This window comes from Sciurus vulgaris (assembly GCF_902686455.1).
Source record: "Sciurus vulgaris genome assembly, chromosome: 4".
In the NCBI taxonomy this organism is placed as follows: Eukaryota; Metazoa; Chordata; class Mammalia; order Rodentia; family Sciuridae; genus Sciurus; species Sciurus vulgaris.
In genome coordinates this window covers 153,145,761-153,165,992 of record NC_136464.1, presented here as the reverse complement: position 1 = coordinate 153,165,992, position 20,232 = coordinate 153,145,761, and the positions used below count along the sequence as shown (strand labels likewise).

Sequence of the window (20,232 nt, the reverse complement as noted above, 5' to 3'; positions counted from 1 at the left end):
ATGAGAGTTACCATTATTTTGAATTCTAAATACCAGATTATCAATAGTCTTTGTTTGGAAATACAAAGAAAATGAATTTTTCTGGCCACTTATATACAGTCAATACTCATCACATACTTACTGTAGACAGTCATGGGAATTTCTTTGAAGGTGCTACCACGAACAAACTGAAAGTAAATGATTATCATATTTAATAACATGAAATGTGAAAGCTGCATTAACAAATCATGGTACCACTTTAATTATTGCTAAAGAAAAACATTGAAGCTATCATTACACTGAATAGAAAGAAAATCCTCATCTAAATCTTGTCCTAGTTCCTTGCTGTCATAAAGAAGACATAAAAAATAATTTGGTTTGTCACTCAGAGTTTTAAAATTATAGAATAATTAATTGAAAGTTAAATATATTTATTAAAAATTATGTGCTTTCTGCTATTTTGAGCCTATGTAAATAAAAGAGCAAAATATTCTTTTAATTTTAACTTGTGATTACTGATAATTTTTATAAGTAATTTCTTTCTCTTTCCATTATATTTAGTAGCAAGGATATTTGATGATGTAAATATTTTAGTTATTTATATATATGTGTCTTGTATTCCCAATTAGACTGTAAACCTTTTGAATAAAGACCATCTGACTCAACTTAGACTCTCCATGACATTTAATATGCTATTTTTTCCAAGTATCTTTGAATAGATATTTGTTGATCCAAACCATGAAGAGATTGTCATTTCTTTTAGGAGGGCTAGTGGTGCATAAGCAACAAAGTACAATCCAAGCCCAGTGTATGCTTCCTTATTAATGTCTACATTTCTAGTATCTCATGCTAAACCTGCAATATCTGATCAACATATGAGAAATAAATACAATAGGAATCTGTACCTTAATTTGGATGTATTTGATCAGTTTATTAAGGATTTCCAGAAGCTGATCATTTCCAACAGGTATGTCTAAGAAGGGGAATATTAAACAAATGTTGGTAAGAAAATGTAAAATAAAAATGTGAAAAAGTCCATCAATGAGTTCAATAACTACCAACCTGCTGGGTAGAGGAGTTTATCTACAACATGAATGACACCATTTGTTGTCATGATATCAGATTCTTTGGATTTCAGTTCATTTACCAGAAGGGTATCATTTACCTATCAAACCAAGGGGGTAATGTCAATGAGAAATTTAACAAAGAATGGACATCAAGATAATTTAATGACAGACGGACATGTCACAAATTCATTCTGGACAACTTACTCCTTTCAGATAGATTTTGCTTCCTTGTGTGGTCTTCAGAATGTTAGTAACACCTGGTTCAAATCCCTTTCCAATGAAAATTCCTGGGGTCAGGTGGTAAAGGATGATGTTTTGAAGAGCATTTTTGTCCCCTATGGATAAAGATACATATTTGCTTAATAATATGTCATATTTTCTGACATTTCAATAGTACTGAGAAGAGGAATAAAACAGTTGTCTTTAATTTTTCAGTGTTTTTCTTATCATGTCATTGTTCTCTCAAAGTAGTAACAGTGCTGTGTCAAAATGTCCAGGCATTTCATTCAGCTTAATCCAAATATTACCCGAATGAATGGGAGAAAAAAATCAAATTAGTTCTGAAATTATGACTACTTACTTCTCTGCCATGTATTTATCTGTCCTTTAATAGACAACAAAAAAGTAAGTAGTTTAAGAACACTAATGAATGATCCTCTGCACATCCCAAGCTGAATTAAAGAAAACTAAAGCTTGTCATAAACACTAAAGAAGGAACATCAAGGCAAGAAAGCTCAAGGAAAAACTGAGATCCTGAAATGAAAGGATAAATATGTGGTATTCCCTTATACTCACTGATCAGAATTTCCTTTTCTTCATTAGTCATTCCCTTGAAGGCATCATTGGTTGGAGCAAATAAGGTCCAATCTCCAGGTTGTGTCAGGAGATCTTTCAAGTCTGCAGCTTCAAGTAGGCTGAGGAAGATGCTAAGCAGGAAGGATGTACATTTGTTTAGCTAGATGTAGCTTTTGGTGTGTTCACCCACAATACAAAAGAGTAGAATTCAATTCATAGTGTGGAAAGGAAGAGAAACATCTTATATTTTCAAGATTCAAAGATAATTTGGCTGTTAAGAAAGCTTTATCATGGAGAAATGATTTAAATATACAGCATTACTTTAAATTTCCACAACGGTTTTTATCTTATAAAATCTATCAAATCACATTATATAATGAAATAGAAATGTTTTTCATTTAATATTCTATAAAATTGTCTTTACTAGTGTATACTTTCATTTTAAGTGCATGTGTGGGGAGTGTTGCTGGGAATTGAACCCAGCGTTTCTCGAATGTGAGGCAAGAACTCTACCACTGAGCCCTATACTATTGTTTTTAATAAACTTAATCATAATAAAATTTGCAAGGAGTAGTTCAGTATATTTGGTTTTTCTTTTATTCATCGAATCATATAGTATACCAAGAAGAACATTAACTAGCCTTTAAAATATTGGCCAAATTATATTGTTAAATTGTGTGCATGTATGAATATGTAACAACTGATACTAGCGATATGTACAACTCTGATGCACCAATAAAAAATGTGTAAAAAACATGAATTTTGAAAACTTTTATATGGACTTCTTATTCTAAATTATATTCTCAGAAACACAGGAAACTGACAATTTGGGGGGATACTTAATTGTCAAATAAAAATATGCAGATAGCTCTCATTCTTTTGAGGAGGTGCAACTAATAAGCTTACCTAAAGCGCTTATCTTGTTTTAGTTTTTCATGGAGGGATTTCTCTGCAGGCTGGATGATCTCTCGGAATATGTGAATGGCGCCATTTCTTCCTTGCTTGCTTCCTCTCACCATACATGAATTTTCAATGCAGACAGACTAACAGCAAAGAAAGATACATGATGTCCTTTAGTCTGCTTTTTTTTTCTTTCCTGTTTGATGTAGCTCTGTGCTTATCCTTCTGGATTGGCCCTTCCGAGAGGTCCCTTGACCAATGAAGCTAGAGAAAACGGTTTCTCTCCACTGTTTTCAATGTCTTGCAATACCTAACTTCTCATCCTGTGAAGTTTTCTATACTAGTCAAGTTATCCTAAGCATCAGGCAGACGGTTTTGTCATTGAATTGCAAAAGTTCCACACAATTCCACTTCTAGTTTCCAAGTTCTATTTCTCTAGACCCACTTTAAGTCAATATTAACCATACAGTTTTCTGACCTTAATGTCCCTTGTTATCTTCACAGATACTTAATATATATTCTTGACTATAAGACTCAGTGAATTACAAGTCAAATCATTAATTCATTTATAGTTTTTTGAACAAATGTGATTTGTACTTATGTGTTATTTAAAGTGAAGTTTGTTGGTAGGCAGCTGCTGTGTGTCTAACTCAGTTCTAGATAATGCTTGACTTCCTATGAGACCCTTTGGTGGAGCTGCAAACATTCCCTGGTCAGAACTGAACAGTTCCACTGGTTGCATAGAAATTTTGTTAAGAATTATTTGTAGAAAATTTCCTGTTGATAATAGCATTTTAGAATAATTTTCTAGAGTCCAGAAATCTCTATGTGTCTACAAAAATTTATCTTGACAGTTGTTAAAAAAGATTTCATTCTTGAATGGTATTTATACTAAAACATCATTTCATATTTTTAATCTATATATAAAATTCCTTATAAACTATAAAGTACATATCAAACACTTACTTTAGGGTTCCTTTTAGTGTTTTCTAGTATTTAAAGTAATTTATTTTTTAGAACATAAAGTTACTTATTCAATATAGCAAATGGAGATTATCAGAGTTATTAATACATAGCTCTTTTGGTTTATTTTCCTCACAAATTTTTTACCCATAGTACCTCAATACTATTTCCTGATTTTCCAATGAAAATTCACTATTAAAATTGCACTCATAAAATTCTGGGAAACATTCATTATAACTACATTCTTTTGACACATGCATGTCAATGTAGATTTTAATCTTGTTCTGATTCACTTACTGTACGATACACAAAGACTCTGAGTTGTTTGCCGCCAATGGTCTCGAGTATCTGTCCATTGTAAAGCTCATTAAGGCCAACTTTTACTTTCAGTATGTGATTCTGCAGAATTAATTTAAGAAGGCGCTGATCCATGCTCAGAGTGTCATCTATAAATAAATTCATTAAGAAAGATCATTATTTCATATGGAAGGTATTAAAATTTTTCCTGATAAGAGAAGCACATGGAAATGGATAACTTCTAATATTACTAATGTGGATCTGATGCTCAAAATACTTGAGTCCACTAAATGTACAAAGCTAGCAATTCAATTACCAACTCTATGATCCATCACATCAAAAGATTATAATGTGGTTCTAAGCAGTTCAGGCAATGGACTTCATCACTGTAAGGACAGCATACATTTATGGTGGTCACTGTACAAAGCTAAACCCTTAGAGTAGCCAATATTTTTCTGACAATTACACATCCATTAGTCACATGACTGACTATTAATGAATTATTTGTAAATTCATCATTTAAAAAAATTATTTTGTGCTAGGTATTGAACTCAGGGCACTTTACCATTGAACTACATTCCCAGTTCTTTTTTACTTTGAGACAGGGTCTTGCTAAGTTGCTGAAGCTAGACTTGAACTTGTCATCTTTCTGTTTCAGTCTCCTGAGTTGCTGGGATTATGGGGAATACATCAAGCACCTGACTGTAAATTGATCTTTCTACTGGGAAGAGAATCACAACATATAACCGCTTATAAATGGGTCAATGTCAAAATATATGGGCATCATTATTACAAAGGGGAAAAGTAATATTTCTAGGAATTTAATTTTTTCCAATTAATAATTGTCTATATTATAGTTTAGTAGTTGGAGAAATATGAAAAGTACAACTTTTAATTTACTAAATTTTGCCAAACGATTTAAATATTTCTTTGCAAAATCATTTTTCTGGAAAAGGGTCAAATTTCATTAATCTAAACATTGTTGGTAAATAACAACCATTAGGTGAAAGACGATATTTCACATCATGATATAGAAGACCATAATAGTCTCTTGTTTTTGTTTATTGTTTCCAAATTCTGAGATGCAAAATACGTTGATTTATCTCTAAATATTTTTATGATGGTGTCAAGTAAACAAACACTGTTTATTTTTCTTTAATCTATTAATACATTCTTATGTGTGCTGGGAATGTTATTAGAGTCACAGAATAACTGAATACTTTATATCACAAACTTCCATTTCCTGCGTGCTATGATGTATCACAATGAAATGTTTTGAAGTGAAGATCTTTTTACCTCTGCCTGGAGCTAACATGTTGTATGTGTAATCAGTACACAAACTAATCAACACCTTGTAAAACACGTGTTATTTCTTATTGCAAATAATCATGGTGAAGAAGTAGAAAGGTCTATGGGGGGAGGGTGGAGAGCAAGAACAGCAGTGTCCAGTACATACCAGAAAAGGCATTATTCACAGGTGCCAACAAAGTGTATTCTCCATCTGGCTTCAGAGAAGATGCCAAGCCTAATTGGGCCACAAGGTCTGTGAAAGTGGTTTGCTGTTTTCCAGCCAGCTCAATAACTTGTTTGGCTGCAAAATAAACCATCAGCATCCCAACAATGTCATCATTGGTATCATCATCATAGTGAAACTAGTACATCAATTCTTGGCCCTTTTCTAATATTGCAAGTTATTTACGGCAATGTCAATCTAGTAAGATAATCTGCCCTTTCCCAGTAAGAAGGTGCCAGTTTCCATTTTTGGGGGTTGATAACCACAAAGAATTTCAGAAAGAAATTTTCTTCCTGACTTCCTACAACAATTTTCTTTAATTCTCTGTTGCTCAACTCTCAACTTGCCCTACCCTTGGGAGTGCCACAGCTTTTCAATTTACCCAAAGCTGATCATTTAGTTTATACCTTTCCCTTTGTTTCAAAGAAGACCCTGGCACCCTTAAACTATTGGAGGTCAGACACCCTGGAAAAGCAAAGTCCCACCCATGAAATGCCCGTAACTACACAGCTAGCTACTTGGATCTTGGCTAGCTCACTCTTCATTTTATGTTTGTGCTTCTTATGCCATTCTTTGTGCTGCATGTTAATTTTTCATGGACTTATTCTTACTCATTTTTCTTGATTAAATAATACTAAAAAACTCATTTATTTATAAGTGGTGAAAGAGGGCATCCCATGCTGAGTGAAATAAGCCAATCCCCAAAACCCAAAGGCCGAATGTTTTTCCTGATAAGTGGAGAATGATATATAATGGGGATGGGGGGTGTGGGGAGTGAGAGAAGAATGGAGGAACTTTGGATTATGTAAAAGGAAATGAGAGGGAGGCAGGGTATGAAAAATGGTGGAATGAGACAGATATCATTACCCTATGTACATGTATGATCACACGAATGGTATGAATCTACATCATGTACAACCACAGAAACTAAATGATGTACCCCATATGTGTACAATGAATCAAAATGCAGTCTGTAAAAAATAAAAAAATAAATAATTTTAAAAAATCATGAAATTGATGCTTACCAGAATCAGGAATGAGGACCTCATCGATCAAATGGATCACACCATTATTTGTTACAATATCTTTTTTGTTCACCATTTTGACTCCGTTTATTGTTATGCTGTCTCCTTCACATCCTATCTCAATTGTGTTTCCTTCCATGGTCTCATACACGGCTCCTCCCATAATAGCCTCAGAACATTGGAGGGTATTCAAAATGTGGTACTTCATGAGAGCTGGAGGGCAAAATAAAAAAGCAAGCGTTCATATCAAAGGAAATAGCATTTGACCCTTAAAATATGTGCTTCATGGTGGAATGAAATATGCCTAAGAAACAGAACACAAATGTAAGCCCTAAGGATTGACTGCAGATTTTAAAATCTTAACTGTTTATGTTTTAGGAACATAAACATACACAGTAGGAAGAAGAGAAAATCAGCTTCAGAAATGTTTTTGCAGTACTAGAAAATGTGGTAGATTTAGTTCCAACTATCAGAAGAAACTAATTCCTGATATGAAAGTGAGGGGAAAAAATCCGTGCTTTTAGAAGACTTGTAAAGTTATTTGTTAGCGATGCCTTTTCTGAGATATCCAGGCAACATCTGGTATTAGATGCTTCTAGCAGAATGTCTTTCCTTAATTTGTAATGAGGCTGGTGTGGGCTGAGGGGAAGACAAATAATTCCCCAAAGACAACATCCAGGAAGTTCCAAAATAAAAATGATGTCCTGAGGATATGTAGAGACATCTATGCCTCAACTATGTTATATTTAGGCCTACATCCTCGAAATTCCCCATCTTAAATTTGTTAAATGTATTTTGGGATAGGCCAAGGGTATGAAATATGCTAGCACAATGTATATTCTTTTGACCATAGAAAGGAAGACTGGAAGAAAACCAATAGGTATCAATAGGTAGTGACCCAGTAATTTTCTCAGCTCAAACATACTTTTTAGCATACATTTAGAATTAAAAGCACTGCATAATATGTATGTAATATTGAAAGTTGATGATCTAATATTTCTTTTCAACACTTGTAATCCTTCTTTTGTCTGCTAGTTACTTGTAAACAGCACAAGAGGTAACCTTAAAGATACTTTTTATTATTTAAGAATTTATTCTGGTTACTCTTTCAAGGACTTTATAAAAATATTTTATAGTGCACCTCAGAATAAAATTTTTGTTTGTTTTTCCTTATCAAAGTTGATATTATTGGCAAGAGCAAGTCTTTTGCTTTTTATTTTGTTTCCTTCCCGGAGTTCTGGGGGACTTCTCAGAGAGGAATATGGTACCTTCAGAAGCCACTTTGTCTCCCATGATCCTTTCTAAGACACCTCGTGGGAGTTTCTCAAAAGCCTCATTGGTAGGAGCAAAGAGTGTGAAGTGACCATCTCTTCCAAGGGACTCCAGTAAGTCAGATGTAATAGCAGCTGCCTGAAACACAAATGTGTTTTTCAGAGGATTACACATTACAAATCCAAAAGAAAATTACAACACACTGAGACTAGGCTGACATGAGGGAGTTGATTTCTTCACTTAAAAACTTTGTTCTTAGTAGACCTTTAAAACATTACTTTTTGGCACAACCAATTATGTCTTTTCCAACTTTCCTCAATCTGTGTTTGCTAGGATGGGAATTGTGCCAGTGTTTGTGTGACTATAGCAATATCCAGAAGTACATAAATAACTGAGATAGACACAGTCTAAATGCACTTAATACAATACAATCATTTAAGTAATCATTTTCTTACAATCATGTCCACATAAATATTACTTCATATGAGATGATTTCTCCTGCATAAAATGAAAACGGTTTCATTTCATGAACTATAGTTAAGTTTCTGCCAGATTTGTTTAATAGCATTTTTACTGTTGTTGGATTTTGACAGGGAAAGAGAGGGGATTTCAATGATCCAAAAGAATCTGCTCTTGTACTTACTCTGAAAGATGAAAGGTCATCTTCTGCTTCAATAAAGTCTTGAATTGAAGTACCGATTTGTGTAAGGACACGGTCAATAACGTGTACAACACCATTGGTGGCAATCTGGTTCCCATGGATGATTCGAGCACAGTTAACAGTGACAACCTAAAATTTTGGGAGAATATCAGAAAACTGAAATCAGAGTCATTCACTGACCACTAACCACAAACCCATTTATAATTTACATTTATTCTATTATGTGGAAGAAGAAGGGATCTATACTCTGAATGTAAATGCTGTGGATGAACACTTAAAATACTTAACACTCAAACAGTAAGAGAAAATAGAACCAGTTCAGAACTCAGATAAGTTACACACATCTTGTATCTAGAAACATAAGGCAAAGCATTTTTAAAATTGGAATTATTGCTTTATTAAATTTTTAATATAGATAGCCAAACTATTTCTAACTTAGGACAACGAATTACATAAAAAGTCTAATTAGTCTTAAAAGAAGTTCTGAGAGAATAAAACAAACCATTATTGCAAAAACATAGCCATTTTTATTATGATGACTTCCTAAGTTTTGCTTATCACTAACTGGTTTTGTACCTGGGAACTTAACCATAGAAAAATCCTATGGCGCTGTTGGCAGCTTCCCACGAAGTCTTATACAAATACACAAGGACCTCAATGGCATCAGAGCCAGAGAGTGAATACAAGAATACCCATTCTCAGTCATCCTTTTTGTCTATAAAAAATATTTAAAATACAGCTACTACTAAATTCTCCTATTTTATAAAATTAAGTCTACTGGGTTAGTGAACTAGTGTACTTTATCTGTCACTATCATTAGCAGAAAATAGTAACTGGACTGAAAATTTACATGCCCTAAATCTGAGAAAAGTTATGATACACACATTTATATTATTTCACTCACATTACACTCTTTTAACATTATAGAAAAGGTACAGACAAGATTAAGAGAGACATGATCCAGAAGTGCACATTATTTATGAATGAAGCTTACCCCATTAGGATAATGGTTAATGAAAAGCCCCAGATTGTTGTACATTGAAGGGATAACCATGCCATTTTTTAAGTCCTTGGTCAACATCCTTTTATTAACCATGTGGCTATGTAAAGCATTCAATAATTCAACATTTACATTGTTCTCCAAACCTCTACGGATATCCTAGGAAAAATTGAAATGATAGAAATTTATTTTATTGTGGTTCACTATTGAACTTCTTATGATCACTTCTACTCTCATTATTTTCTTATTGCATTATCAATTGGTTACACAAAACTGATGTAAGTAACTTAGCCTTATATTATTCCTATTGATTAAGAAATTTTATAGGTTCAAGTACTCAATAAGGGTCCTGAATCTTACAGAGTGCTTGTGTGTTTTTAGAGACGAAACAAAAATTTTAAGTGAATATGCTGAGGAAGAAACAATCATGAGATAAATTGAAGATATAACGGGAATTAGCAGATATTTAAAATATTTTAAGTGATAAAAACACAAAAATGACATTATATTTGTATACAATACTTGATTTTTAACAAAGATTTTATTGATTACATAACAAATTAAAGAATTTGACCATCCTCTACCTTTTAATCTATTGTATTGAACTTGATGCCAAAGGAAATATAGTAAAGCAAAATCTCAACTTTAATGGGACTTAAAATAGGTAAAGGTAATTATAGTCATATTTAGTATATAAGGAAAAACATGTTTTCAAGGGTCAAATGAGGAAAGCCAACTGTTCTTGAAGTGCTTTGGAGAGAGATATGGAAGAAAAGATGAGACCTGTTGGTCATTCTGAGTTCAGTGGTTAACAGGGTGAATGTTGAGAGCAAGGTCCAGTTTTGTTAACACATACTTTTATGTTTCTCAGATAATATTAAGATATTTAGAAATGCATGTGTTATGATGATGAAAATAATTTTAATGTCTGAGTGAGGAGGAAATTAAACTGTCAATAAGGAACTAATGAAGATTTTGCAATTTTGGAATTAGAACTGGACTTTAGGAAGGTCAATTTAGAGGGAAGGCAGAGTAGAAATGAGCGTTAGTTATGAGGATTACTTCAGATGGAAAATGAGATGTGGTTGACTGATGGCAGTTTATAAGAATTGGAAAGAGGGGAGGTAAGGATGACTTTCAATTTTCAAGTCAGAACAGTGAAATTGATACTGTCAATTATGGGGGAAAGGCTGCCAGAAAGTAATTTATTTATGATAGAGAGAAAAAATGGTATATGTTTTGGATATTTTTTATTTAAAGGTGCAAATGGCATAACCAAGAAAAAACATTAAGTGCAATATTAGAAATACTCTACTGGTGTTCCAAGGAGAAACTAACACAGGAAACACAGATTCCATAACTATGAGCTACAGTGAGAGTTGAAGTCATCAGAAGTTCGGATAAAGGGTAAAGTTGAGATCCTAGAATGGTTTTTGTAAGTAAGTTCCATTCTTAAGAGAGGGAAGAAAATGAGTCAATCAACAGGAAATAGAGAGGTGGTGAGATGTGGGGAAAGACAACAAGAGAGCGTTCTATAATTCAAATAACCTCACTGCCCATGTAGCAAGACAATGGCTGTGAGTACATACCTCCATTTTAGTAAGTACATTTGACTATAGTAGGAATTATCAACTCATCTTCATGTTGAGTAGAAGGTAAGTTACATTTATATATCTATTTCAATTTACAGATTTAGAAATTGTCATAACTCTACAAGTTGTATATTAGACTGTGTACAAAGTCTGAAAATTAAATGTATTGTTTATAACACTTCATTTAAATATCCATACACATTTTTTACGAATTTCACAGTCTCTGAATAGCTATGTATATTTGAGCATGATTAAACATATGTAACAAAATCTAGCTATGGAATATAGCTAGATTTTAAATTTTTCACTAGGCTTTCACTAGGCTTTTTAAATTTCACTAGGCTTCTTAACTTACCTTTCTATTGAGTACATCATCTAAAATTACATGTATTTTTCCACAACCAAAATGGGAAGAGGAAAGGAGTAAAATAGAACAATAATAAGGGCCCTCTCAGTTCATTCTTGCTTCCCCTTTTTGTGGATCAATCTATAAGGTGGCTGGGGAGTCAATTCCATTTATGGAAGTATGAAAATAAATACCTTCTCTCAGTGACTCAACCATTTATATATCCTCATATATGTGCAATAGAAAAACATATAGTTTCTATTCATATTCAAGTTAGTTAATTAAAATGAAATAATAACAGCAAAAAATTAAAAAGATAATGAATTACAGGATCCAAGTTGTCCCAAGCCTCATTACTCGGTGCGAAGTAAGTGAACGATCCCTTTCCTTCGATCTCTTCTCTCAGTTTTGAGACATCAGAATAATGCTGTGTGGTGGTGGCTCCCACAATGCCCAGGGTGCCGTAAACATGGTCAATAGGCATAACTGAAATCACCAAGAAATGAGTGAGTGCTCAGGATAATATTTCCAGAACATTGTTTCACAGGTAAACTTTTCACTAAGTTCACTAATATACCTAATGAATAATTTTAGCAAATTCCATGAATCATCCATTTTACATGAAAGTTGATTTTTTGAATGCTAAATAATAAAATATTATTTGAAACCATTACTCCATGTATCCTTGGTGTTGATGGAAAATGGGTTTTAGATTATTATCTTGGATTAACATTTAGACTATTTGGGTTCCATTCTTGCTATGTCAGTAATAGTTCAAGCATAATTATTAAAATATATCTGATAATTTTCCTGATAAAAGATGCTCTTCAGTCTCTACTGAGAATGGCAAAGGTAATAATTTCTATCATGCTAATTTGAAGTTCCTAAATAGTATGATATTGTTATTTAAATCTACAGTTTTTGTAGTTTAGGCTTCCTAGAAGACCTGCTTTTTTTCATGATAATTTCAGTAAGGAGACAGATCAAAGTAACTAACACATTCCTGAATGTCAGAAGAAAGATTCACGTATGAACATAAAACCAACGAGATTTATCTAGCAATACGCAGTCAACTGACTTTTCTGACACTATTTGATTTGGAAATTATTATAATTTAGATGTTATCATAGAAATAATGGTTATTACATTTGTGAAGATCCCAAGAAGAGGTGACAGAATTAATAAATCAAAGCATAAAACCATGATCTAAAAAGAACTCAAGAAAAGTGGTAAAGCTGAGTCGAAATGAATAAAGTTATATTTAACAGGGTTCTATGTTAGTCTTGTGCTGAAACTGAGAAAATAAATGCTAGAGAGACCTGTCTTGACGGTACTCATCTAAAATAGCCTGGAATCACTCTTAATTGATCACATATTCAGTATGGGCTAATCATATAATATTAGTCACCAATGACTTGAACTGACATGCAGAGTCTCCAAAAATGAGGTGCTTGTCTTGGAATTCTCCCCACTTTAAAAGATGAGTATTATTAACCCAGAGAAGAGAACATTTTATTGAGAAAGAGAGACCTGCTGGAAGAACAGTGTGATGATTGTAAGTAAATACCTGAATGTCAGACATTTCAAAAAAGGAATAGATGAACTACCTTTACTCCAGTTGGCAGAGTTACTGGAAACCAAATTTCCACGTTAAAGAACATTATGAAGTCAGAACTTTTCAACTACAGAAGATATTGCCTTGCTAAGTAGCAAGTGTGGTGTTTCTAAACAAATTTCAAAAGGGGATTTTTGTTCTTGGGGAGAACTAATTTAAATTTACGATTAGCTTCCAGCATCCAGTGCATGAGAAGAGTATTCTACTATTATATTTCTATGATAAATTCATCATTAGCACAAAGATATGGATAAGATATGTTGGATTAACAATGGTGCTAAGTAAAAACATACACACACACACACACACACACACACACACACACACACACTTCTCCAATATCTTTCTCAACTCTTCTTTTCTTGCAGAAGCCAGATTCCTTATTTAATTCATTACAATTAATTTAGAATTTACCTGCTGGGCAGCCTTTCATTCCTTCCATTCTCATATAACCAGGGCAGCATTCATATAGCACAGTCCTGTATTGGAAGAAAACTAATGTTAAAACAGAGAACTACATAGGATACGTGGTGATGTAATCTTGGCAAACTGTGTCGCTGTTGTGATTTATTGAGCGTCTAGAAACCACAACCCCATCTCAATATATGTATGTTAGTTTGACTTTTCTCTACAATCTCATGGCACTGTGGGAAAAGTCTGCAATCTTGATTGAGAAGAACCAGAATCTGTGTCCCAGTTTTACTAGTTGGTAGACACATGATCTCAAGCAAGTCATTTGATAAATTAGTGTTACAGTTTCCTCAGCTATTTAACTTGGACATGGTAGCAACAATACTTACTCACAAGGTACTTGTGAATCTCAAATAAAAGTGGTTTTGGAATGATTTTGTATATTACAACCAACTGGAAATGTTCATTAGTATAAGATTTATACAAACATTGGAAAAACTATATACATATGTATGAACTCATTCTAATCCATAAAATTCCATCTCATTTCTAACAAAAATAAACAATGCTATTGTTTGGTTTGAATTGTCAGTAAAGTTATTTTGATCATGGCAAACATAACCTTTAAAATATTCTATTTAATTTTAGTTTTGCCAAGTTTGAAAACACAATATAAATGTTTCGAATTGCTAGCAGTATAATATTCAAGATAATGTTTCCTTGCTGAAAGTTCACAAAGTGTGTTACTTTCTGTAGCAATAATTAAGGTAAAAATCCAGAAAATTCAACCAAATTACTTTATCTAATTTTCAATACTTTGAGATAAAATAGTAAACTAAAGTTATCTAATTATTTCCATTTTTTCACTTTATTAATTATATAATCCTGATTTTCATCTTATCCAGGGCATTTTCTGGACTTCTTCAAGATTAGTGAAGATAGTATTTTTAATTAAAATTTTACCTAATGACTTACATTCTCTTCTAGTTGCAATGTGAAGAGGAAGGCATCAAACAGCAATTGGAAATAGACTATTACAAGTATAGGGGAAATAAATACCATTTTATAATTTTTAATTGGAAAATTATTTATCATATGAATTAAGCAAATTACTTGCAGACTATTTTGCAACCTAGTGATTAAACATAAATTAGCTAATTTAGACACAATTTATTTTTATCTAGTATGATAATTGTACTCAAGAAGTATGAATGACTGAAAGAATTTGGACATATGTAGCAGAAATTTTGGCGACTATAAGAATAAAAAAAATCGCTAGGTATGGTAGTTCAGCTCGGGAGGCTGAGGCAGGAGGATCCCTAGTTCAAAGACCACCTCAGCAACTAAGCAAGGCTCTAAGCAACCTAGTGAGACCCTGTCTCGAAATAAAAATATAAAAAGGTCTGGAGACTTGGCTCAGTAGTTGAGTGCCCCTGGGTTCAATACCCAGTATGAAAAAAAATGAAAGAATTTAAAAAACTTCTTTTAGTATGCTAAAAATAGCAAGCAAATTTTCATGAAGTCATATTTTAAACACATAAAGGATGGTCTTATACAACTGAAAAAATATAAATATTTTCAAATTGAAGAAAGGTTCACTAATTAATTACCCATGATCTGTGTTATTTGTGAACTTTGATTCCTATTTCTCTATTTTGTTCATTACAAATTTCTAGCATAGAATATTGGCTTGAGGAAAATTAATAGATAAGATAAAAAATAAGATGGATAATACCTATTTCAAATTACTAATTTTAATATGATTTCAAAAATAAGTGGTATGAGAAAATATATGAACTGTGTAGAAATCTTATGAAAATGTTAATATGGTCCAATGAAAAGAATTTATTTACATGGGTCTCTGTATAAATAAATGTAAACATTAGGATGCCAAGAGGTTGATTCAAATTGCTTAACATTATATTTAACTCATATTGTATAGAGTAAAGTAACGAGATACAGATGTGCTTAGTCTAGAGACTTGAAGTAAATAGTGAATAGAAAAGGAAGGAAATTAGCATAAAAAAATTTCTATAACACATGCTAATATAACCCAAGAATCTGCTCTAGTGTAGAAAATTAATGCACCAGATGGGAACAATCTTCAAAAACAATTGAATTTAATTTTAGCTGATAGTTTAACAACATGGTTATTTGAGTGAATATTTTTAAAACAAAAAGGTGTTTTTTTCCAAGAGCACATTTATGCTACATAAAACTCAATGTTCACATATGGTCAGTGGGACAAGGCAAGAGAAAAGAAAAATCATTGCTATGCACAATTTGGAACATGGGAAATTTATCTTCATTTACTGAATAGTATTTAAAATGTCATGGAATGCCAACTCAAAATGTCACTAACATTCTATGAAGGGAGTCTACAGAATAATTTATTACAGAACCAATATACACTGTGGACAGTATCTTAAACCCAGGAAAGTTCATGTTCTTCATTAGACCTGCCAGTTAACTTCCCCCAAATTCCCCAAACAACTGTTCAACCAGAAGGTAAACATTCCTCTCAACTGATACATAAAGTCTTAAAGATATTTCTGGAAATTGTAGCTAAAGCAAGCAGATGGCAAACCAGTCATTCTTCTTGTCAATATTATTGATTCCTTAGGTTATTTGAAACTAGCATTTGCATTTATTTCAGCGCACAGATGTAAATGTGTTTACAAAAATGAAGCTTCATGGGGGAACTTAGCTAATATAATTGGACAAAGGAGACACTGTTACATTTCTGGTGAAAGGTTAGTCTTCAAGGCAAGATTCTTTTCTCTCTCTCTCTCTCTCTCTCTCTTTTTTTTTTTTTTTTTTTTTTGGAAAGCAAAAAAGAATCTTGGCTTTGCCCTTTATAAATTTTGGCATCTCTAATATATTTCCATAATTAAAGTAAGAATATAGTATGCTTCCTCAACCTCCAGGAAGGATGTAATGAAGATTTTCCCTAAATATGCAGAGCAGGTCCTTTCTTTCCTAGTTAGTGTGCATTCCAAGTATGTCTTATGGTATCCAAGAATACAAAAACCAAAGACAGGAAAATTTAGAGCTTTAGAGTTCCCAGTGAGGGCCTGGCTTGTAGCGTGGGGAAGGAAGATCATTGTAACCACCGACTTGCATTATAATTGTGTGAATGACTCACAAGTCTAACAGATGTCTGCAAAGTAATAGCAATAACGTCTAGGTCGAAAAATAACATCCAGTTGAAACTCTATTAAGACAATGAACAGGAAACTAGCAAGTCTTTTGGTGTCCTAGACTTGACCACCATGGAGAGATGATATGGAACAGCAAAGGTCATATGCCTTGTGTGCATGAATTTTTGCTTAGATATAAAGATGACCTTTCCCAGTTCAAGTAGAAATCTTGTCACCACTGTTTTTCTCACCCACATGTATGCATTTATTTAAGATAGTTTAAGGACAATTAATATTATAAGTTACTATTACACAGTCTTCATTTTATCTCAGAAACTGTAATAAAGGTATGAAACCGACATTCCACAAGAAAATGATTCAAGAAGTTAAGTGATTCCATATTCAGTATTTGAACCAATAGTATTGGGTTAGAAATAAATGTTAACTAATTTTTCCACTCTATTTAGGGTAACTGAATGTTAACACAGTGTGCTAAGCAGGCTCTTCAGGTTCTTTGGTTCTCAAGGCATCCCACACTGAAGGTGGGTTCTACATTTATAGGAAGCATGGAGGAGCTACTTCCAGTGTTTTCTTGACTAAGGAGAACATCAAAGCCCTTTTTGACTTAGTAACTTATCCTATCCATTCATCTGCTTCTAGATTGTAAAATGATGACTTGGGACCACACAAGTTGTTCTTAAGCTTTATACGTCAAGAATTTTTTTCCTATAAATACCTATGACAAAACAAAGCAGCATGTCTACTAAGTAATAAATAATGTTTTTTATTTTAATTTAGTCAGTGAAATATACACAGACAAGAGTATCCTTTTGCAATTGAAATATTAAATATAATGATGTGATTTCCTCTCAGCTTTGTGGACCTTTGAGGATCTCGTAGCTGGAGCTAGGAATCAATGGATTAAATGAAGGAATGAAACTTAAGTCCTGTCCAACTTTAAGCCTTGATGGAAACTCAGGTAAACTGGAGTTCTTTAGATAATTTATAAATAACTGGAGGCAAACATTAATTTTTCCTTCAAAATTCGTATGGTTTTAATCATTTTAGTCTTGTGGCTCATTTACTGATTTATTTTGCAGTAATAGGGATTGAACCTAGGGGTGCTCTACCACTAGGGTGTATAGAGATACACCCCCAGCCATTTTGAAAAATGTTTATTTTGAGACGAGGTCTCTCTTAATTGTAGAGACTGACCTTGAGTTGGTATCCTCCAGCCTCAGTCACCTCCATAGCTGGGATTCTAAGTGTGCACCACCACACCTGGCTATGACCCACTTACTTTGATAAGATGAGGAAACTGAGGCACAGAGATTAACTTACTTGCATAAGATAAGAGAGGACAAAATAACAAAGATAATAAAAAAGGAGGGGAGGGGGCATGGTGGTTGGAATGATAGTAGAGTGAATCAGACATTATTATCCATGTGCATATATGATTATATGACCTGTGTAACTCTACTTCACATACAACCAGAAGAATGAGAAGCTGCACTCCATTTATGTATGATGGGTCAAAATGCATTCTACAGTCATATATAACTAATTAGAACAGATTTAAAAAAAGAAGTAGAAACAACAGTTTCTCATGCTGCTTTCTACACTAAGTGACATTGCTATGCTATTCACCTCCTTTTGGCCTCTAGGATGCATGAATTCAGGGAGAAATCTGAGTTCCCTGAGCCATAGTGAAGATTCAGAGAAAGTTTCTTTATTCATAAATATGATCCTGTCTTCAAAAAAACTCAAAATTTGGACACTCTTTTTCAAGAATAGTGTGCACACCCAAGAGAAGTTATGCTCACTGCCATGTTGTCTTTGAAGGGGACAAATGATGAAAAAGATGAGACTCACGTTTTCTTTCCACAGATGGCACCCTGATACCAGTTCTTACAAGAGCTGAAGTATTTCTTTTTAGTGCCTAAAATCTGTTGAAGGGCGCAGACATTTGGACTGGAAGACAGAGAAAAAGAAAAAGAGTTAATATCCTAATGGTATTTCATAGTTACAGGTCAAATGATTGAAAAAAAAAAAAGTCAAGACATGGATTTGATAGTCAAAGTTATGACTTAAGCCTTCCTTGCACAAGTCCAACTCCTGATCTAGTTCTACCAAGTCATTGGAAAAACAGAAGCCTGTGGGGGAGGGGAGGGGAGGGAGGGAGGGGGAGAGAGAGAGAGAGAGAGAGAGAGAGAGAGAGATACCCAACTCAGAGTCTCAGAGTAAAATACCAGTATTTCAAAAAGTCGACCTAATAGGAATACTTAAACAGAATTAAATGGAACATAATTCTGTTATTATGTGTCATTACTTTTAATAATGGATAATCAACAGATGGCTTTTAAACCAAATGTATAGATTTGGGTAGTGGGGGTGTCTTTAAGATTCTCTGGACAGTGAGAGATCAGAGAGCAAAAGAGGCTGAGTTTTCCAGTGTACAAGGACACTTCCCTCTAATTTTCTAGGTAATTACAGAAGTAAATTAGTATTAACATTAACTTTTAAACAATGTGGTTGAGTAAAGGAAAATGTATTTATTGAGAATGGAAGTAATAGATTTAAACCTTCTCTGACATGATTTTAGTGTTTTTGTTCCCTCTTATAGAGATGGGATTTTTGTTTCCAGGGTAAGACAAGGAAGCTTTGGAACATTATGAAAAAGTCCCTGTGAGGCACAGGAAGCAAGATCCACATTAAAAAAAAAAAAAAAAAAAAAAAAGATTAAGTTACTAAATTATGTCTGATAAGTTAATAAGTTCTAAAATGCTGTTTTATAGTTGAATCCATCCTATTAAATAAAAATACTTCAAGGAATTTAAACTAGTTACATTACTCAGTACTTAATTTTCATACATAATTTGAATGAAATTTGCTCTAATATCACATGAAATGTTTCAAAGCTATTCACATAATGATAGCCTGTACAAATACAGACTTTAATCTTGGAAGAAATAAAAACACAAACTGAACACTAGAGGAATGTCCTGTTAAACTTTGTTAATTAGATTAAAATTATATAATGTTTCATAAGAAGTGATTACACTCGTTATTTTGTCAGCAATTCTTAAAAAGTTTAGAATGCATACAAAATTCACAGAATATTCATCTTCCCCTTTTCTTATCAACTTATAAGTAGAAAGAAAACACCCCAAGGTTGATACATATAAGCACATTTTATGTCTCCTTGCACATAGAACAAGCTAAAGAAAAAAAAAGTCTTTAAAACCAAACCACTGACTTACCCCTGATCCCGGCCCCTGATTCGGCTGTGAGCCAAGACCTTGTCATAATAACCATTGGCATCTGCAGGGTTAACAACAAACAGCAGGAAGAGAGAAAATATGGGTAAGGAAAGAATCATTTTTAGTCTCTCCATTGCAGTTAGTCCACGAAGAGAACTGGCAGTGGGCTTTGGAGAGTCAGAGTTTATATACATGTCAGGGTTGTGGGAGGGAGCAGTGTATCAACCTGAGAATCTGAACTCTCTCCAAGAAGCATCAGCAACTTCAAGTTGCCAGCAAAAATCTGTTTGGGTTAGTTATGTTTACTGAGTACAGTGAACTCCTTTATCTTCTCATTATAAGGAAGATATTTACTTTAATTACATGAACAATTGGCTCATTGAATGTTCATATTTC

The 20,232-nt window shown here is 33.3% G+C and overlaps 1 protein-coding gene across 1 annotated transcript in view; it reads right to left on the bottom strand.

Moving 5' to 3' along the window:
- Positions 1-20,030, bottom strand: part of POSTN (periostin) — a gene marked incomplete at its 5' end in the record, with an annotated part of 33,125 nt that extends 13,095 nt beyond the window's left edge. Inside the window, 18 exon segments of the mRNA XM_079136552.1 lie at positions 122-167; positions 885-952; positions 1,042-1,144; positions 1,251-1,381; positions 1,842-1,972; positions 2,748-2,884; positions 4,002-4,150; positions 5,458-5,592; positions 6,540-6,752; positions 7,808-7,949; positions 8,455-8,601; positions 9,467-9,631; positions 11,739-11,896; positions 13,440-13,504; positions 18,449-18,547; positions 19,837-19,952; positions 19,954-20,012; positions 20,015-20,030. Of these exon segments, the coding sequence (XP_078992678.1) occupies positions 122-167; positions 885-952; positions 1,042-1,144; positions 1,251-1,381; positions 1,842-1,972; positions 2,748-2,884; positions 4,002-4,150; positions 5,458-5,592; positions 6,540-6,752; positions 7,808-7,949; positions 8,455-8,601; positions 9,467-9,631; positions 11,739-11,896; positions 13,440-13,504; positions 18,449-18,547; positions 19,837-19,952; positions 19,954-20,012; positions 20,015-20,030 (2,080 nt within the window).
- Between the last annotated feature and the right edge of the window lie 202 nt (positions 20,031-20,232).